The sequence below is a fragment of the Pipistrellus hanaki genome (assembly GCF_964339955.1).
Source record: "Pipistrellus hanaki genome assembly, chromosome: 5".
Classification (NCBI taxonomy): domain Eukaryota; kingdom Metazoa; phylum Chordata; class Mammalia; order Chiroptera; family Vespertilionidae; genus Pipistrellus; species Pipistrellus hanaki.
In genome coordinates, this window is record NC_140507.1 from 27,244,851 (window position 1) to 27,263,760 (window position 18,910).

Sequence of the window (18,910 nt, forward strand, 5' to 3'; positions counted from 1 at the left end):
CATTTTAAAAAGGCGAAGATTAGCAAAAATAATACGTTTTATTTAATCCCAAGATACTACATTTCACAAGTAATCAGTATAAAAAGTTAATGCAAGTTTTGCATTATTTTTCCTTACCACATTTTCAATATCTAGAGGGAAGGACTCCTTCTGTAGTGGAAAACTTTAAGAAAACATAAGTGCCAACAATTCCGGAATGCTATAGAAGGGATTTATACACCTGAGTGAGAATCAAAGATTCTGTGAGGAAAAGAATCACACACTGAAGTGTAAAGAGATGGACCTAATTCCCTAGAAAGGACAGAAAACCTGGCTTCCAAGTGGGAGAACCTAGAGGGAAAGGGAAAACAACACGAGGAGTACAGGTAAGAGTATTAAATCTCTGGAAAATGGCCACAAACAGGATCTAATAAAGCTGCAAGAAACAAACCTGTCCTGTCTTTCCTCTTTCATGAAGTGTTTATAGCCGAATAGCAAGCTGCCTGAAAACCAGACATTCCATACTAAGAAGTATATACTTACATTCAAGATTGGGAGGTACTATATAATAATGTTTGGTCTTGGCCTGGATTCCTGGGAGAAAACTTCTAAATGTTTGAAATTTCATTAGTCTTGGTATTCTTCATTGGCCCTGATAGTTTATGCTGATGAGGTAACTCCTGGTGGGGGTCCTAGATATGTAATGCTAATGCTGACTGAGGATCGAGGCAGACCACCATGACAACCAAGTGATTAGAGCAGGGGTCTTCAAACTACGGCCCTTGGGCCACATGCAGCCCCCAGGGGAGTCTGATCCTGCCCGCCAGGTTTTTTGGGCAGTGAGCGCAGCCAAGGTGTTACAGTAGGAATTAGTAGTTCATATAGTCCAGCCCTCCAGTTCTCTGAGGGACCGTGATCTGGCCCCCACTTTAAAAAGTTTGAGGACCCCTGGATTAGAGGATTGGGACATTCAGAAGAGTCCAAGCCTCAGGGAAGCAAGGGAAACTGGAGATTGAGTTCAATTAAATCACAGTTCTATCAATCATGCCTACATAATGAAACCCTAACAAAAATTATTGCCACTGAAACTCAGTGGAGCTTCCTAGTTGGCAAGCCACCAATGTGTCAGGAGGATGAAGTGCTCCGATTCCATGGAGAAAACTGTCTTTGAGACTGTTAAAGAGAAAGCCACAGGCCCAACATGGCAGCACTAATACCAAACCCAGACTTTAAATGCAGTTTCTCCCTCTCCCAGAAACATAATCTTAATCCACCAGTCTGTGCTTTCTGGTCCACATCAATGAGGCCATCAGTCACAGGGGCCCTTCTCCACATGCCCCTGCCCCCGTGCACAGAAAGAAGTAGCAATCTGTTTCTGGGTTCTCTTTCACCCAGGAACAATCCTTGCTTTTTCTTTGTTAATATCCCCTGCCCCACTCTCCCTTCCATAAAACCTTCCATTTTATACAACTCTTAAGACTGCCCTTCTAGTTGCTAGATGGGATGCTTCCTGACTCATGAATCTCTTAATAAAGCCATTAGATTTTCAAATTTACTTGGTTGAATTTCGTTTTTCTTAACAAGGCCTTTTCACACTTCACCCTATGTGTCTCTTTATTTGGCTGATCCCGATTTGTAACTGTTCTGAATTCTATGAGTTGTTCTAGCAAATTACTGAAACTGAAATAGACCATGGGAACCCTCCAAATTTGTAGCCAGTTAGAAGTGCAGATGGGCTGGGGACCCCCAAACTTGCAGCTGTGGTAACTCCAGGTGGTAAGCAACAGAATTGTACTGTAGTATTTTAGGAAAACAAACATCTGACAGAATTCTCAGTGGCTACAGAATTTTTCCTTTCCTGCCAGAGGCCTATCCCCACCAGTCCTACCCAATTTTCACATAGCACTCTTACTTCTAAACCCCCAGGAAAAATGGCAAATCTCCCATCAAATCAAAGTTGGCTCCTTTTAAGAGGGAACTAATGAAAAGAAAGGAAGAAGCCAAGAAGTTATCAAACAATAACAATGAAGTATTTTACCTTTGCTTAAAACAAGTTCGGGTGTTTTATTATAATATAAAAGTAGTGTGGGGAGGAGAAGCCTTGTCACTGTAGAATAAAGTTCTGCCTTGAGTCAGGAAATTGAGGCTTCTACAACACTCATTTTCTTTTCATGTACATATGCAATTATATATCCTAATGTCTCTATCACCATAGATGTAATTAACTGTTTGCAGAATGGTGCTACAAAGCCTTTGGTTATGACTCAAGCAATGAAAAGCCATTTAATACATATATCTGTGTGGGGGATAAAGAGGTGGAGGGCACAGAGAGGGGGAGAGGTGAGAAAGGGGTCAGAACTGAGTTGTGAAAGGGAACACCTAATTCTAAACTCCAAGGCACCCTTGGTAACTGATGTTCAGAATGAAATGAAAACTACAAGCAAGCATGGACGAAAATCCTGGAAGCAAGGTGTCCGAGGCCACCAGGCCCACCAGGCCCACCGAAAGCTTCCCATGGGAATAAGGCTGTGCACTAAGTCAATAAGCTCAAGTGGCATAGCCCTCGTTGTTGGATGGATACAAGCCAGGCAGCCTTAAGATAAGTTATTTAACTCTAAGCTCAAGTTTCCTCACCTGAGAAACGTTGTGGACAGTACATTGCAGTTGCATATGGTACACAGTAGGGTGCTCAGCGAGCGCCAGCTCTGAGACTGAGAATGACAAGGCAGCTCCAAAGGGCCCTCAAACTGCAGTTCAGACAAGGGCTTCCCACTGAGGTCCAGCTCACACAAAGAGCCCGATTCCTGCCATTCCTGGTACCTGGTACCAAAGCCTTGGGCTGGCAGTGTCCTTGCTTCCCACTTCACAGGCATCCTTTCTAATATGTAGGCTACTCACAGAGGCTGGCTTTCTGAAGACAATCTTTATACATCTGGAGGTTATACCTCAAGCTGTCATGCAACTATTGTGAACAAGATTATGCTTAATTGGGACAGAAAATGGAAGTCTTCCCATTTTAATTCCAAATGCCAGAATCACAACCTTAAATAGCAGACTGACCTATGTATTATGTACATAATTAATTCATAATGTTCAAAGAAAACTAGATGTAAAATTAGCAATGCATTTAATGTGATTACTGATGTTTTTCTTGGAATATTGTTATGGTATTAACCTGGCCTAATGTCACTTTAAACCCAAATGTACAAGAGATAGATTTTACATAAAAGCCCTATTTTCTGTTCTTACATAACAACTAACTTACCAAATGGTCTATGAAATATCTTTTCCAAATAATAGATATTTTACATTAAGGTTACAAAAACAAATATCTTGGATATATGCTTACTATGTGTCAAATTTTTAAAAGAAAGTAATAATGACTAAATTAAACAATAACATTATTTCAGTTAGCAAAAGGTAAGAGGAACCCTAACTTACATGGAAACTAAATAGCAATTCACTCATCTTTCTTACCACCTACAAACCAACCACTTACATACATATTTCTACTATCCAAACATATCTAATTAGCAACATTGTTAAGGGTCAGTGTCTTCAATTTTCAAACAAGATGACTGGCTGAGTCTGTGTCTCAGATAAAGTGTTAAGCACCTGACACACATCTTCTCTTTTATACCTTAAAATAATTCCAAGATAGGTAGTATTAGCATCCTCATTTTACAGACAAGAAATAAGAATTTGGGGTGGGGTAGTGGGGTAGGGTGGTTATTTACCAGGATGCAAGCCCAGACAGTGTGACTCTCGAGCTCTGTCTACTAGCCACTGCTCCCTTCTATTGTGTCTTGTGAGTTTATTCATGTCATATTCTACCTTTATTAGCATAACATTAAATAGAAATGTTAAGTTTCCAGAACAGGGATTATCTATATTTAATCATGTACATAATCAATGTAACTGATCAAAATGGTAGTTGTAGACAGATGTTAAGTAGTAATGATCTTATACATATTGTATATTAGGTGAGCCCCTAAAATTTTTAGCTGATTAAAAATGTGACTTAAAAAAAAAAAAAATCACCACATTTTGTCAAGTTACTTACAATTAATAAAACTGCTAATAGACTTACCTCAATCAATTTGTTGGCATGTTCACGGAAAACTTGGGCATACTCTTTAACTTCTTTCTCATTTCCATTCTTTGCAGCTTCAATCAACACTAAAAGTGGAACGTTGGTTTCCAGGAATGAATCTGACACATGGTCCATGACAGCTTTGCGAAGCTAATAATTAAATTGCAAAAATTTGATTTTATTCTCAACAAAAAGGTATACTGCTTATTTCTCTTATATTTTTAAATCTAATTGAAGCTTATGATAGCTTCACTGCACTTATATGAGGACCCCTCCCCCCAATGTGATCCATTCAGATATATAATCTGCAACATAGGAAACATGATTGTGGAGATAAAGGTTTACACCAAGCATGTCAAACTCACAGCCCATGGACCGCATGCAGCCACAATTAATATTTTTTTTCAGACCAGCCAATATAACGGTATGTAAAAAACATTTTAATAAAAATTTCGTAACTTAATTTTTACAATATCCTGCTATACATAATCCTATCTAATAAAAGAGTAATATGCAAATTAACCACCACTCCGCTACACCCACCAGCCAATCAGGAGCGAATATACAAATAAACCCAACCAAGATGGCTACGATCACAGAGAGCAGGAGGGAGGCTTGGGTATCCCCGGCGATAGAGGAAGCCAAGCTTTCTGCCTCCCCTTGCCAGCCTAGGCCTCTGCTTAAGGCTACAAAGTTTCAATTATAGAAAGTAAACAAATCCAAACAGAAATGACGGCAGCCACAGAGCTGGAAAGAGCGGGATGCTAGGGTTGCCCATGGAGATAGAGGAAGCCAAGCTTTCCGAATCCCCAGGCCTGCCCAGGCTTCTGCTTAAGGCTACAAAGTTTCAATGTACAAGATAAATAAATTCTAGATACCAGGGCCTCTGCTTGCGTCGCCAGGGAGGGGTGGGGGTGGGGGGGTATGGCTGGCCTGCATACCACCGCAGGCCCCTTGCCCAGGCTGCCCTACGTCCCAAGGGAACTCCCACCCTAATCCAGGACATACTTCAGGGCAAACCAGCTATCCCTGACCTGTGCACCAGGCCTCAATCTTATCTAATAAAAGAGTAATATGCAGATTGACCATCACTCCAACACACAAGATGGTTGCCCTCATGTGGTCAAAGATCCTGCCCCCATGTGGATACAAGATGATCACCACAAGATGGCCAGCAGGTGAGGGCTGTTGGGAAGAACCAGGTCTGCTAGGGAAGGCAGTTGTGGGCGATCAGGCCAGCAGGAAAGGGCAGTTGGGAGGGACCAGGCCTGCAAGGGAGGGCATTTGGGGCGATCAAGTCTGCAGTGGAGGACAGTTAGGTGTGACCAGGCCAGCAGGGGAGCAGTTAGACATCAATCAGGCTAGCAAGGGGGTGATCAGGTTGGTAGGTAGAAGCAGTTAGGGGCAATCAAGAAGGCAAGCAGGCGAGCAGTTGGGAGCCAGCAGTCCTGGATTGTGAGAGGGATGTCCAACTGCCTGGTGGGATCAGGCCTAAACGGGCAATTGGACCTCCCTCGAGGAGTCCCAGATTGGAGAGGGTGCAAACTGGGCTGAGGGACACCCACCCCCTGTGCATGAATTTCATGCACAGGGCCTCTAGTTATTAATAACAAACTACAATTTTCGCTAATGACTGATTGCTATAATTGTGTTGCATTCATTTCCCTTATGTGCAGGCATACCATTTCTCTCCACTAATACTAGCAGTAATTATTTTAGCAGCTGATTGCCACATCATTAGTCTTGAACTGACTTGTTTTGTGTGTGCAACAGAAATATTTCGCTTTCAGAGAACAAGAAAAATAGGTTTATTTGCATTACGCTTATTAATTTGTGCAGTTATTCAGTGTCTAGTAAATTAACGTTCAAGAAAAAAATATTAATTTTTACTAAAATATTCTATTATTTTATGTTAACAATTACTCATTTATTTCAGCCCTTTGTATTCACTATGTTTCTATCAAAATAAACCTATGTTCCTATAAAAATGAAGCTTTTTTTTTTTTTTTTTTTTTTTTTTTTGTGGCCCACATAAACTTAAACCTGGTTTATTTGGCTCGTGTTAGTCTTCGAGTTTGATATGCTTGGTTTACAATACAGTTACAACATTCCAGCAGTTCTCGCTGCCATCTTTGAGGGTGGGGCAGTCAATTAGCATATTCCCTCTTTATTATAGGATTTCACCCCATTGCAACAGAATATACATTCTTCTCAAATGCACATGGATCATTGACAAAGTTAGACCACATGTGACAAAACAAGTCCCTACAAGTTCAAGAAGATTGAAATCTATCAAGCATCTTCTATAAATTCAACCTTACCATTTTAAAGAGTAAAAGTTAATTTGATTCCAAAATGTTAATCGAATTATTTAACTTTAAGAAGTTCTTTCCTCTATACCCACTGTGTAACCTGGAAATACATCTCCACAAAGGATCTAAAGAAACTGTGAGTGTGTAATCAGAATGGGGCAAGTCAGAAAATAACTGCAATTTGTCTTTACTAATATGTGAGTATCACGAGATCCTTCAGGGTATTTTCAAGTCATTTTAAATTGATTTTATTATTTGTACATTCTTTTCACACTAGAGCTAATTTATGCAGTCCATCCCAGTGGGACCATATTAGTCCAGGTCCCTGAAACATTTGCTTAGCCATTTAGAAGCATATGAGCAACAAAACAGACAGAGATAGTCAATTTCCTGTGAAAAGCAATTCTTACCCCTAATAAAATGTGAGCAGGACCTGTATTCATTGAGATTTTAACAAAAACTACAAAATTGAAAACTTGAGGAAGCAATTGGAAGTACTTGAGGAAGTACTTTCTTTAGCTTACCTGTCTACGCAGGTCCCTGGTCTTCTTGGTCATTTTATCTATTGCAGAGTTGAGTGCATCACTTCTTTCTTTACGTCCAGCCTGGAAAAGAAAGAAAGAAATGCACCTTTTAATGATTCACAAAAAATTTAATGACAGCCAACAGCTATTTATATTCAAATCAACATTGAAAAAACAGTCAACATTTTTTAGCCCAAAGTTAGAAAATACACTGGGGGGAAGCAAGGGGAATGAACAGAGGGGATCATTTGGCTTTGTTCATAAAAACATAATCTTACAACTCTAAGGCTCCACATCATCTGATTATGGGAATTGAGGGATTTTTATCAAAATAAGAAAAGCCAAGGAATAAGACAAGACTGTCATTTAGAAGTTCCACTTGAAAAATTAAATTTGTATTTTAATTCAAGGCTCAGCATACACAAATTTCATTAACAAACCAGCTCTTCTTAAAATGCAAGCTAGAATAGGTTACATCTGATTTTGATGAACTCTGAGATTTAAAAAATGTCAAAATATTAAAGGTGGCACCCAGCACTAAGACAACCTGAAAAACAATTTCAAAACTAAGATGTACCATGGTGAGTCAAAGTTAATAATGAATATTATGGAACTTGAACAAGAATGTTTTGTGAGATAATTTCAGCCATATTTTTTCTTAATTTGAGGTTAAGCTTAATGCAGTTGTATTGCACAGAATCAAAATATATGGAAATAGAAAGAAAAAGGACAAAGGCTAGATAGGGCTAGCCATATGCTTAGAAATATTTAATAAGACATCTGCAAAGATAAACTATGAAGTATATCAAAAGTTTTTCCTTACAAAAATCCCATCCAAAAAATGTTGCTCTTTCTGTAAAACACAGTAATCACAGGAGAGAGACAAACAGGCAAAGGAATTTAACCCACTGTTCTACCTTTGGGTGCCCTTAAGACATTCTGGTATGGATATGTCATTAGTATATTAATCATAACAGCAGATGACTGGCTGGAAATGAGGAGACTTGATTTTCTCTTCTGAGTGCATTTTTATATATGTTTGCTACTCACTTTCTCTCATCCCCCGTCTGTTAAGTGGGAACAATGACACTTGTCCCTCTGCCCCCATTTCTAATGGACTGCTGGAATATTGGGGAATATAGGTTAGCAGAGGACAAAAGGGAGACTAAAAGTTGAAATATAAGTGATAAATTGATATGGTCACTATCAAATCTAAAAAGGGTCACATTCCTTTCCTTTCCCCCATTATTCCTATGTTGCCAATAAAATTATTTGTAGCCCACTAATATTAATGTGTAAAAAAATAAGAGTTTCAACAAAATTGATTTGGTGCTCACTTTAGCAACACATATATTTTAATTAGAACAATACAGAAAAGATTAGCATGGCCTATGCACAAGGATGACACAAATTCATGAAGCGTTTCATATTTAAAACAAAACAAAAGTGATTCAGGTATGAGAATTTCTACCTGCAGGAATAAACAGTGATTTATTCATAGCTATTAGTAAGAAAAGAATGTGACAAGTATAATTAATTACTGACAATCTCAAAGATCAAATACCATGATCTCAGGGAAGAAATTTAATTAAAAAAAAAAATTGGCAATGTAGCAGGATACAAAATCAACACATAAAAATATATGGCATATATATATATATATATATATATATATATATATATATATATATTTCAGAGAGGAAGGGAGAAATAGAAACATCAATGACGAGGATGAATCATTTACTGGTGGCTTCCTGCACGCCCCCTACTGGGGATCAAGTCCACAACCTTAGCATAGACCCTTGACTGGAATGGAACCTGGGACACTTCAGTCCGCAGACCGATGCTCTATCCACTGAGCCAAGTTGGCTAGGGCTCAATGGCTTTTTTATACACCAACTAGAGGCCTGGTACACTAATTCATGAACAGATGGGGTCCGGCCAGACTGGTTGGGGGCAGCGGGGAGACACAGGAGGTTGGCCAGCCAGCCCCGCCTCCAATCAGGGTGGAGGTGGCTGACTGGGGATGGGAACAGCTGGGAGAGGGCTATGGGAGGCTGGCAGGCTGGCCCTGGCCCCAATCCAGCTGCGGGGAGGGGCAGCCCCCCAATTGGGCTGGTTGGCTAGCCGCAGTGCGTCTCATAGCAACTGGTCATTCCGGCATTCTGGTCGCTTGGCTTTTATATACATAATGAATGCTCAGAAAAAGAAACTAAAACAATCCCATTTACTATTGCAATAAAAATATTAAGATACTTAGGAATAAATTTAACAAAGGAGGCAAAAGACTGTACTCAGAAAATTACAGGATGTTGAAAAAAGAGGTAGAAGAAGATGTAAATAAGTGGAAGAATATACTGTGTTCATGGATTGGTAGAATCAACATTAAAATGTCCATACTACCCAAGGCAATCTAGAGATTCAATGCAATCCCTATTAAAATACCAATGATATATTTCATAGAGCTATAACAAATACTCCAAAAATTTATATAGAATAATAATAATTTTTAAAAAAAGACCTCAAATAGCTGCAGCAATTTTGAAAAAGAAAAACAAAGTTGGAGGAATCAAGTTATACTGCAAAGCCACCGTAATCAAAACAGCCTTGTACTGGCACAAGAACAGACATAGAGATCAATGGAACAGAACAGAGAACCCAGAAATTGACCGAACTATTATGCTCAATTAATATTTGGCAAAAGAGGCAAGAGCATAAAATGGAGTCAATAAAGTCTCTTAAAAAAATGGTGTTGGGATAATTGGACAGATACATGCAAAAAAAATTGAACTACACTAACAACTGACACCATAAAAGACTTAAAAGTTGTGAAACTATACAAGTCCTAGAAGAAACCATAGGCAGAAAAATCTCAGACATCTCTCACAGCAATATGTTTACAGATACATCTACTAAGGCTGGCAAACTTTTGTGGTCAGCAAACTGAGGCTCGCGAGCTACATACGGCTCTTTGGCCCTTTGGGTATGGCTCTTCCACAAAATAACACAGCCTGGGGAGTCTAATTTAAAGAATTGGTGTTAGAAGAAGTTTAAAAAATTTGGCTCTCAAAAGAAATTTCAATCATTGTACTGTTGATATTTGGCTCTGTTGACTAATGAGTTTGCCAGCCACTGTCCAAAGATATAGAAAACTAAGGAGAATTTTTAAAAAACGGGATTGCATCAAAATAAAGAGCTGCTGCACAGTAAAAGAAACCATTAACAAAACAAAAGGAACCCACTGTATGGGAGAACATATTTGACAATGATACATCTGATGAAGGGTTAATATCCAAAATATATAAGAATACAACTTAACAAAAAGAAGACAAACAATCCAATTTAAAAATGGGCAAAGACCTACAAAAAGGACATACAGATGGCCAAAGACATAAGAAAATATGCTAAAAGTTACTAGTCATCCAAGAGATGCAAATAAAAACAATGAGGCACCATCTCACACCTGTCAGAATGGCTAGCATCAACAAGTCAACAAATGACAAGTACTAGTGAGGATGTGGAGAAAAGGGAACCCTAGTACACTGCTGGTGAGAATGCAGACTGGTGCAACCATTATGGAAAACAGTATGGAGTTTCTTCAAAAAATTAAATATGGATCTACAATTTAACCCAGTGATCCCACTTCTAGGAATGTATCTTAAGAAACATGAAGCACCAATCACAAAGAATATATGCAATCCTATGTTCATAGAAGGACAATTTACAATAACTAAGATCTGGAAATAGCCCAAGTGCCCATTGGTAGGTGAGTGGATAAAAAAAGATGTGGTACATTAATACCATGGAATACTATGCAGCAGTAAAAAAGAATATCTTACCCTTTGGAGGGGTCTGGAGAATATCATGCTAAGTGAAATAATCCAGTCAGAGAAAGACAAGTATCACATGATCACACTCATATGTGAAATCTAAGTAACAAAATAAACTGATGGAGGGGATGCAGAGATATGGAAGCATGGAACAGAGTACGGAATCTCAGAAGGAAGGTGGTGGGGCTAGTCAACCAACGACCTTGTATACATATATGCATAGCCCATGAACACAGACAGCAGGGTGCTGAAGGCCTGGGGCAAGAGGCAGGGGAGGGTAGGGGCAGGGGAGGGCGTTAAAGGGGGGGAAAGGGAGACATATGTAATACTTTCAACAATAAAAAAAAAATTTTTTTTTAATTTTAAGTGGGGTTGGGGAACCCACCACTTCAATAAAAAAAAAAAACAACTGACCTCCTAATTAATGTTTTAATCAAGAAAGTCTCAGTATATTCCTTAGGTACTCATGCACTCCAAGAAAATTTCTCTTTATAAACCCAGTGAAGTTTGTCATTGTTTCTAGCCATGTTTTTTTTTCCCCCCCCTAATAGATAATTTCTTAAAAAAAAAAAAAAATCTATTATCAGAAACCCAATTTGGTGAATAACATGATTAGCAATTTGACCATAGTTGGTCTACCTGGCCCACACATGGCTGATGGGCTCTGCATAAGCTAAATATGTGATAAGAGTCACTGGGAGCTTTACGCAAAGACTAAGTAGCTCAATATTAGAACAGAATGGTTATATATGCCTGCATTCCTAAATGAGTACCCTCTCCTTCAGTTGCAAAGAACATAAGTTTCTAGTTTGCCTAATGTTACCTATTTCATCCTAAAAGTTTAATAAAAAATAAAAAAGGCAGGGAACGCTAATACTACTGTGTTTCCCCGAAAATAAAACATCCTCCGAAAATAAGACCTACTTACAGGTTTCCTTCTGAGTGAAATATAAGGCAACCCTCCAAAAATAAGCCCCCCCCCCCCCCAGGCTCTGTCTCAGAATGAAAATTAATTTCACAAGAAATTCACCAGGAAATTCAGGAATTGGATTGTTATGATGATGTTCCAGAAGATGATGACATGATTGTCATTGAATAAATGAGTAAATTCTTGATACTGTAGGATTCAGTTTGTCTGGTTTGTGTTGACAACTACCGTACTACCGAACCGTATACAGGTAATAAATTTCCTTTATTTTCATTTAACAATAAATGTGTACCGTATTCTTCTTCATGGAAAAATAAGACATCCCCTGAAAATAAGACCTAGCGCATCTTTGGAAGCAAAAATTAACATAAGACACTGTCTTATTTTTGGGGAAACAGGGTATAACACCCCCTCCCCCCAACACACACACTTTCCTTCTCTTCCCCTCAACGAGAACAAAAGCTTAGAAAGGAGCTTTACTGGTTTGCCTGAGTATTTTCTCAGATGACAGTCAGCCTTGTATACCACCTTTACATTTTTCTCAGCTCTCAATGTCCTATCAGTTATAATAAGCTTAGGTATTTTCAGCTCTGGCCACAGACACATGCCAGAATATGGCTTTTGATGTATTCCACCATGGCATTACTATACCAGGTCCAGTTACATGGCTGATATAGCACAGAACTATAATGAACTGAAATACAATGAATCAAATATGGCACCTAGGCACCAAATTCCGGGATCTCAGAATGAGCATGTAAACTATTCCTCTTTCTTTCAGAGGAAGTGGTGGGGGAGGAGAGACAAAAAAAAGTCCATGATTAAGAACATTTAGAAAGCCAATATTAAAAGGTTTCTGGCATAAATTGAAGCATGTAGTTGAGATATTCCAATCCCTTTGAGACAATAGGTTTCTTTTTTTATTTTTTTGTTAACCCTCACTAGAGGATATTTTTTCCCATTGATTTTTAGAGAGTGGAAGGGAGGAAGGGGGGAGGGAGAGAAAGAGAGAGAGACATTGATGTGAGAAAGACACATCCATTGGCTGCCTCCCACAAACTCCTACTGGGGCTGGGATAGAACCTGCAATCCAGGTATATGCCCTTGACTGGGAATCAAATCTGAGACTCTTCAATAAGTGGGTCAACACTGTAACCACTGAGACACACTGGCCAGGGCAGGTTTCTTTTTTCTTAAATAAAGATAGTCATTGCCCTGGCCAGTGTGGCTCAGTTGGCTGGGTGCTGTCCCATTCACTGAAAAGTTGCCAGTTTAATTCCCAGTCAGGGAACATGCCCAGGTTTCGGGCTCAATCCCTGGAAGGGAGAGTACATGAGGCAGCCGACTGATGTTTCATTCTCTCTCTCCCTTCCTCTAAAATTCAATAAAAGTATTTTTTTAAAGATAGTAATCAACTTGTTAAATAGCTGCTATGCATAATAAGTTGGGAAGTTCTCAAAAGCACAAACAGGTATATATTGTATTAGTAAAGCAAGTAGGTATACAAACTAAATATATGAAAGGTCATAAAATAAGACTATAATTTTGAATTTACTAATAATTCAGAAAAAATTTTAAAAACTAAACTGAGGGGATATTTAAGAAGGATTTTCAAATGCTTAGTTAACTGTTAAAATTGGGCTAAGGTTTATGAAAAGCCTAAGAATTCTTGGTTTCTATGTTAATTTTTAAAAAACAAGTTTTCTAAAGGGTTCAGCTCCTCTTTGCCTTACTTAAGATAATGGGTTAAACATAACATGGAATCCTTGTTTACAGAAGATTCTACAACATCTTATGTTCACCAACTGGTGCTGGATTTTTGACATAATGTGGCAAGTGTGAGTTTGTTTTAATATTTAAAAAGCTTCTCGTCAATTTAGCCAGAATACAGAGCAAAAAAACATAAAACCTTTAAAAGATAATGGCTAACTTAAATAAACTTATGTAAAATATTTGGCAAAGTTAATTTATTTAAAAAGGAAAAATGCCTTAAAAATCTTTAAGAAAATGACAAATTTTAGGAGTGGGGTGTGAAATGAGCAAATGAACTACAGTCTGCAGAAAATAAAAATAAAAAAGACAATACACCTATATACAAAATGATGCTCAACTTCACTCATAATTAAAGAGAAACAAATCAAAGAGAACATTTTACACTTACTGGATTCCCAAATATTTTAAAGGTTTGCTGGCTTCTAATATGGTGTTGGGGAGAGGGGGAGGAGTAGAGGGCAGAGGGGGCAGAGAGAGTGTGGGTGGCTAGTACATACTATAGGAAGTATAAAATAGTTTAAAATTTTTTAGAAGGCAATGTGGCAATGTCTATCAATTTTAAAAATACCCCATAACCCAGCAATTTTATGGTTAGGAACTTATATCAATATAAACTTGCCTAAGAATGCAAAGACATTAAAAAGATATTCATTTTGCACTGTATGCAAAAGCAAAAGTCTCAAAATAAACTACATATCCGTAAATTATAGTATAGCCATATAAGGAGAAAACTGCAGGCTTGGATACAAACTCATATCCACAACACACTTGGGGGAAAACTATGAAGCCATTAGACAGACAGACAGAAGAACCTCTCACCCTGCTCTCACATGGAACAAGCAGCAAGACAGAATCAGCTAACATAGGAACGCAAGCCACATTTCAGCAATATGGGGATAAACCACAGCTATCATGTTACATGTTGCTATATAGCCTTTCATAATAAGAAATGATCTTTCTCACTTTGGGCCAAATTTTTCTTATTGATTTTCTCTGCACTGATGACATCACCTGTTGAATATTTTTTGCTTGCCTTAGCACATGTCACTTGTCCCTCTTCCCCAGAGTACATTAAGATGGTTCTGAGGTAATGACATTTCCAAGCTTCAGCAACCAAGACTTGCTAGCACCTAGCCAATATACATGCAAATTTACCCTTTTAAATTTAGCCAATTGGGTCAAAAAGCCCTCTAAATTGAAAGGGATTATTCAAGAAAATATGAATGTGTATCTTACTCTTAATTCTATCCTGTGCAAATGGCATTGTATATAGCCTGTGGTCATCTATGTAGACAGGAGTAAGCAAATCTAAATAGAAAGCTACTCAAAATGTAGAGAGGGAAAAACAAGAAGGGAAATCCAAACTTGGCTGTATTTCAGAGATTCAAAAAAAGAAGAAGCTTTATTGAACAGAGGAAAGGAAACATGAACATGATGAAGCCATTGGAAACCAAAGTAAAAGTCTTGACAATAAAAATTTCTATCAGTCTGCATTAGTTAAGAATTCAGGACAGTTCTGTTTGGTTTGGTTTTATGTCTATGGTGAGAGAAATAGAAGATTGTCATGGTTTAAATGTACCTCTCCCCAAATTTCTGTGAAGATTTTCCGTCACCTAATATCTGACTCAGGTGCATCATTCTCGGATTTACTGACAAACTACCTAGCCATGGGCACAGAATACAAGGCTAGCACTGCAGAATTAGGCTGTCACATGATCCTAACATAGCAACACCCCAGGAGCAACAAATGCCAGAAGCAACATGCCTCTAAAACTAGAACCTCAGACTGGATGATCTCTTCCCTCTGAGATTTGGCAAAGAACTTGTATACATAACCCATATACAGACAATAGGGTGGTAAAGGTAGGAGGATAGTGTTGGGAGACTAGAAGGAGTCAATAGGGGGGAAGGGTAGAAAGGGAGATATATATATATATGATTTAAATAGTTCACCCAAAGTAGAGAAAGAAAGAAACCCCAAACTATGTAAATTGCAGCATCAAAAGGAACACACACTATCACTAGTGTAATCACTGTTCCTACTTCTTTCTCAGTTATACTAACCAAAGAACAAAAGGACTTTTAAAAATTAAAATCATTCAAAAATAGGAATGGGAACAGTAAATACAATAACAAAATGGGGATTCTGGCCCTAGCTAGTTTGGCTCAGTGGTTGGAGAGATGATCCACTGACTAAAGGGTCCCTGGTTTAATTCCAGTCAAGGGTACATATCTCAGTCCTTGTATGCAGGAGGCAACCAATCAATGTGTTTCTCTCTCTCCAACTCTTCCTCACCCTTCCACTCTGTTTGGAAGGCAATGGAGAAAATATCCTTGTGTGAGGATTAACAACAAAAAATGGGGATGGAAGAATTCTGGAATCCTAATGTGGAGAGTCTTCTTTTTAAAGGCTTTTGAAAGAAAAGATTCCCAGCAACACTGATATATCTACCATATTCAACAGTGGTCCCCTGTAAAATCCACTTCCTCTAATACAGGTCTTGATACTATATAAGCCCAAGTAGGAAGTTGGCAACTAGGAATCACAAAAGGTTCTTAGCAAGGAATGTACTCAGGTCCATAAAATCTAGGGCCTCTATCCAGCTGGTGTGGCTCAGTAGTTGAGTGTTGACCCAGGAACCAAGAGGTCACCAGTTCAATTCCTGGTCAGTGTACATGCCAGGTTTCAGATTCAATCCCCAGTAAGGAGTGTGCAGGAGGCAGCCGATGGATTATGGTTCTTTCTCATTGTTGTTTCTAACTCTCTATCCTTTTCCCTTTCCCTAAAAAAAAATCAATAAAATCATATTTTTTAAAAAAAAATCTAGGGCCTCCACCCTAAAGATATCACTTTTGAAATGTAAGAATATCTTCCAAATGGTGATCAAAACTGGCAGCAATTAGGTATTGTTATTGATAATTTTAGAGAAAGGAAGGGAGAGAGAAACACTGATTTGTTGTTCCACTTATTTATGCATTCATTGGTTGGTTCTTATATGCACCCTGACAGGGGATCAGACCTGGAAGCTTGGCTTATCATCCAGGTGGGGAGCGTCTCGCCCGTGGGTAATATAAGACCTGCGAAATCACGTCTTTGGCTTCGTTCTGCCAGGTCATTAGGCATGAGTTAATTAAATGTCTGACCAACTACAGTAGGCTATTTTTTTATTATTATTTAAAGTACTATATATATCTCCTTTTTCTCCAATTGACAGCCCCGCTCCCTCCTGCTACTCCTATCCCCTAGGACAAGCCTCAACCACCACAGTGTCCCACTGATTATGCTAATATGCATGCATACAAGTCCTTTGGTTGATCTCTTACTCTTCCCTTTTTGTCTCTGTATCTATTTTTGTTTATCAGTATGTGCTGTTCATTATATCCCACATGTAAGTGAGATCATGTGATATTTATCTTTCTCCAACTGGCTTATTTCACTTAGCATAATGTTCTCCAGGCCCATCCATGCTGTTGCAAATGGTAAGAGTTCCTTCTTTTTTACAGAAATGTATAGCAGGCTAATTTTTAAGTATAGCAGGATAATGTTGTATGGCCTGCAAATGATGTTATAAATATCCAAATAGTCCTTGGCAGAAAAAAGGTTCCACACCCCTGGCTTATGGAGACAATGCTCTAACTGAGTTACTTGACAAAAACCCAACAATAAAAATTGTTGATTTAAATATATTTCTATTGATTTTTTAGAAAGAGAGGAAAGGAGAGGAAGAGAGAGATAAAAACATCTATGAGAAATGTTGACCAGCTGCTTCCACCATGCCTCCTATTGGAGATTGATCTGGCAATCCAGGTGTGTGCCCTAACCTGGAATCAAACCAGAAACCTCTTGTTGCATGGGATGTCACTCAACCAACTGAGCCACACAGCTGGGCCAAGAAGGTTTATTTTAACATACTTTCCCAGAGCACCTCTATGTGAGACCTTTGATGCTGGGTGGGATATGACAGTTTTGGGAGTTGGGCATGATTAAAAAATCATTTGATCTTTCAATATAAAGCAAAATCAAGCTCCATTTCTACCACAAAAGAATAAATGATTCCATGTATATTTCCATTCATGTGCTCTCTAAGTAGAGAAATAATTCCCCCTAATCATCAACACACTTTAAAAGCAAACTTTCACATTGAGGACCCACGAAAGCCCTGCTACTTGACTCACTTAATCTGCTTAAACCCATTTAGAGATGGTCAGGTTAGATTTTACTGCTCCTTTGCCTTGAACAACTAAAGTAATGAAAATTTACACAGATGATATGAGTAGTACCTTTCAGAGGTTGTACTGCCACTTTAACTCAAAGACATATGTATGCAGAATAAAGCTGTTCTAAAATGAAACCAAGAAAAAATTTAATTCAGGAAGAACATGGGTTTCTATTCAGTTCTTTTAGCTAAAGAAAGGTAAAGATTAAAAAAATAATAATAATAATAATACAAAACCCCAGCCCTAGCTGATTTGGCTCAATGGATAGAGTGTCTAACTTCGGACTAAAGGGTCCCAGGTTCGTTTCTGGTCAAGGGCACATGCCTGGGTTGTGGGCTCGATCCCCCAGGGGTGTGTGCAGGAGGCAGCCGATCAGTGATTCTCTCTCATCATTAATGTTTCTACCTGTCTTTCCCTCTCCATTCCTCTCTGAAACAATAAAAATAAATTTTAAAAGAAATAATATTATAAAATTCCATCAATGGAAACTATGTATTCCACCAATTTTAAGACATGCACTATTACCTTCTTTAGTTCCACTGCCTGAATCTTTTGAATCCAGAGAGGGCAAGTGAGCAAGACAGCTGGTGACCTAGAAGGAATTGTGCACTCTGGGTACTGTGATACTATATTATTGCCCTCTTTTCCACATGCATAAAAAATAATTACCTGTGATTCCATTGGTGCTTCTCTGGGCAATTTTTGTTGCCCATAAATCTCTAATAACTGTACTGGGATAATATAATTTAAGTATTTCCCATTTTTTAGTATATAAGATGTAGGCTAAATGACCTAGAGAGCAGAAAGGAGAACCAAGAGTCTAAAAGGAAGGAGATTATATTCCTTCTAAATTTTCACATATAACTCATTCCTAATCATGGCTGTTCTAACCCAATGACTCTAATGCTTTTCTCCACATGGAACTAAAGTGGTTACTTCAGGGAAGAATTTAATCCAGTTCCTCCTGCCTGGAAAACGTTTTCAAAAAGAATTTTGAAAAAAATTCTTTTCATCAAAGGGTGGGTGGCTTCAATGCAGACATTTACAGTATCCCAAGAGCTTCTTTTCCTTAAAAAAGTAAATTAAAGAGACCACCTTTATTAGATTCCCCCACTGGAAGTTTTGGGATCAAGTTCCTGCAGAACAGTAATTTTTAAATCTAAGGTCACAGACCCTCTAAAAATCTGATTAAACCTCATTCACAGAAAAATGTACAAGCTACAAAATTCCATAAGACTATGAACTCAGGTTAA

General features: G+C 38.4%; 1 protein-coding gene across 2 annotated transcripts in view; it reads right to left on the reverse strand.

The window, feature by feature from the left end:
• Positions 1 to 18,910, reverse strand: part of CTNNA1 (catenin alpha 1) — a 173,833-nt gene that overhangs the window by 40,977 nt on the left and 113,946 nt on the right. For both annotated transcript variants that reach the window (XM_084885052.1, XM_084885053.1), the window contains 2 exons: positions 6,909 to 6,989; positions 4,070 to 4,222 (listed from right to left, as the gene is read on the reverse strand). In XM_084885052.1, the coding sequence (XP_084741178.1) occupies positions 4,070 to 4,222; positions 6,909 to 6,989 (234 nt within the window). The remainder of the gene's footprint in view (positions 1 to 4,069; positions 4,223 to 6,908; positions 6,990 to 18,910) is intronic.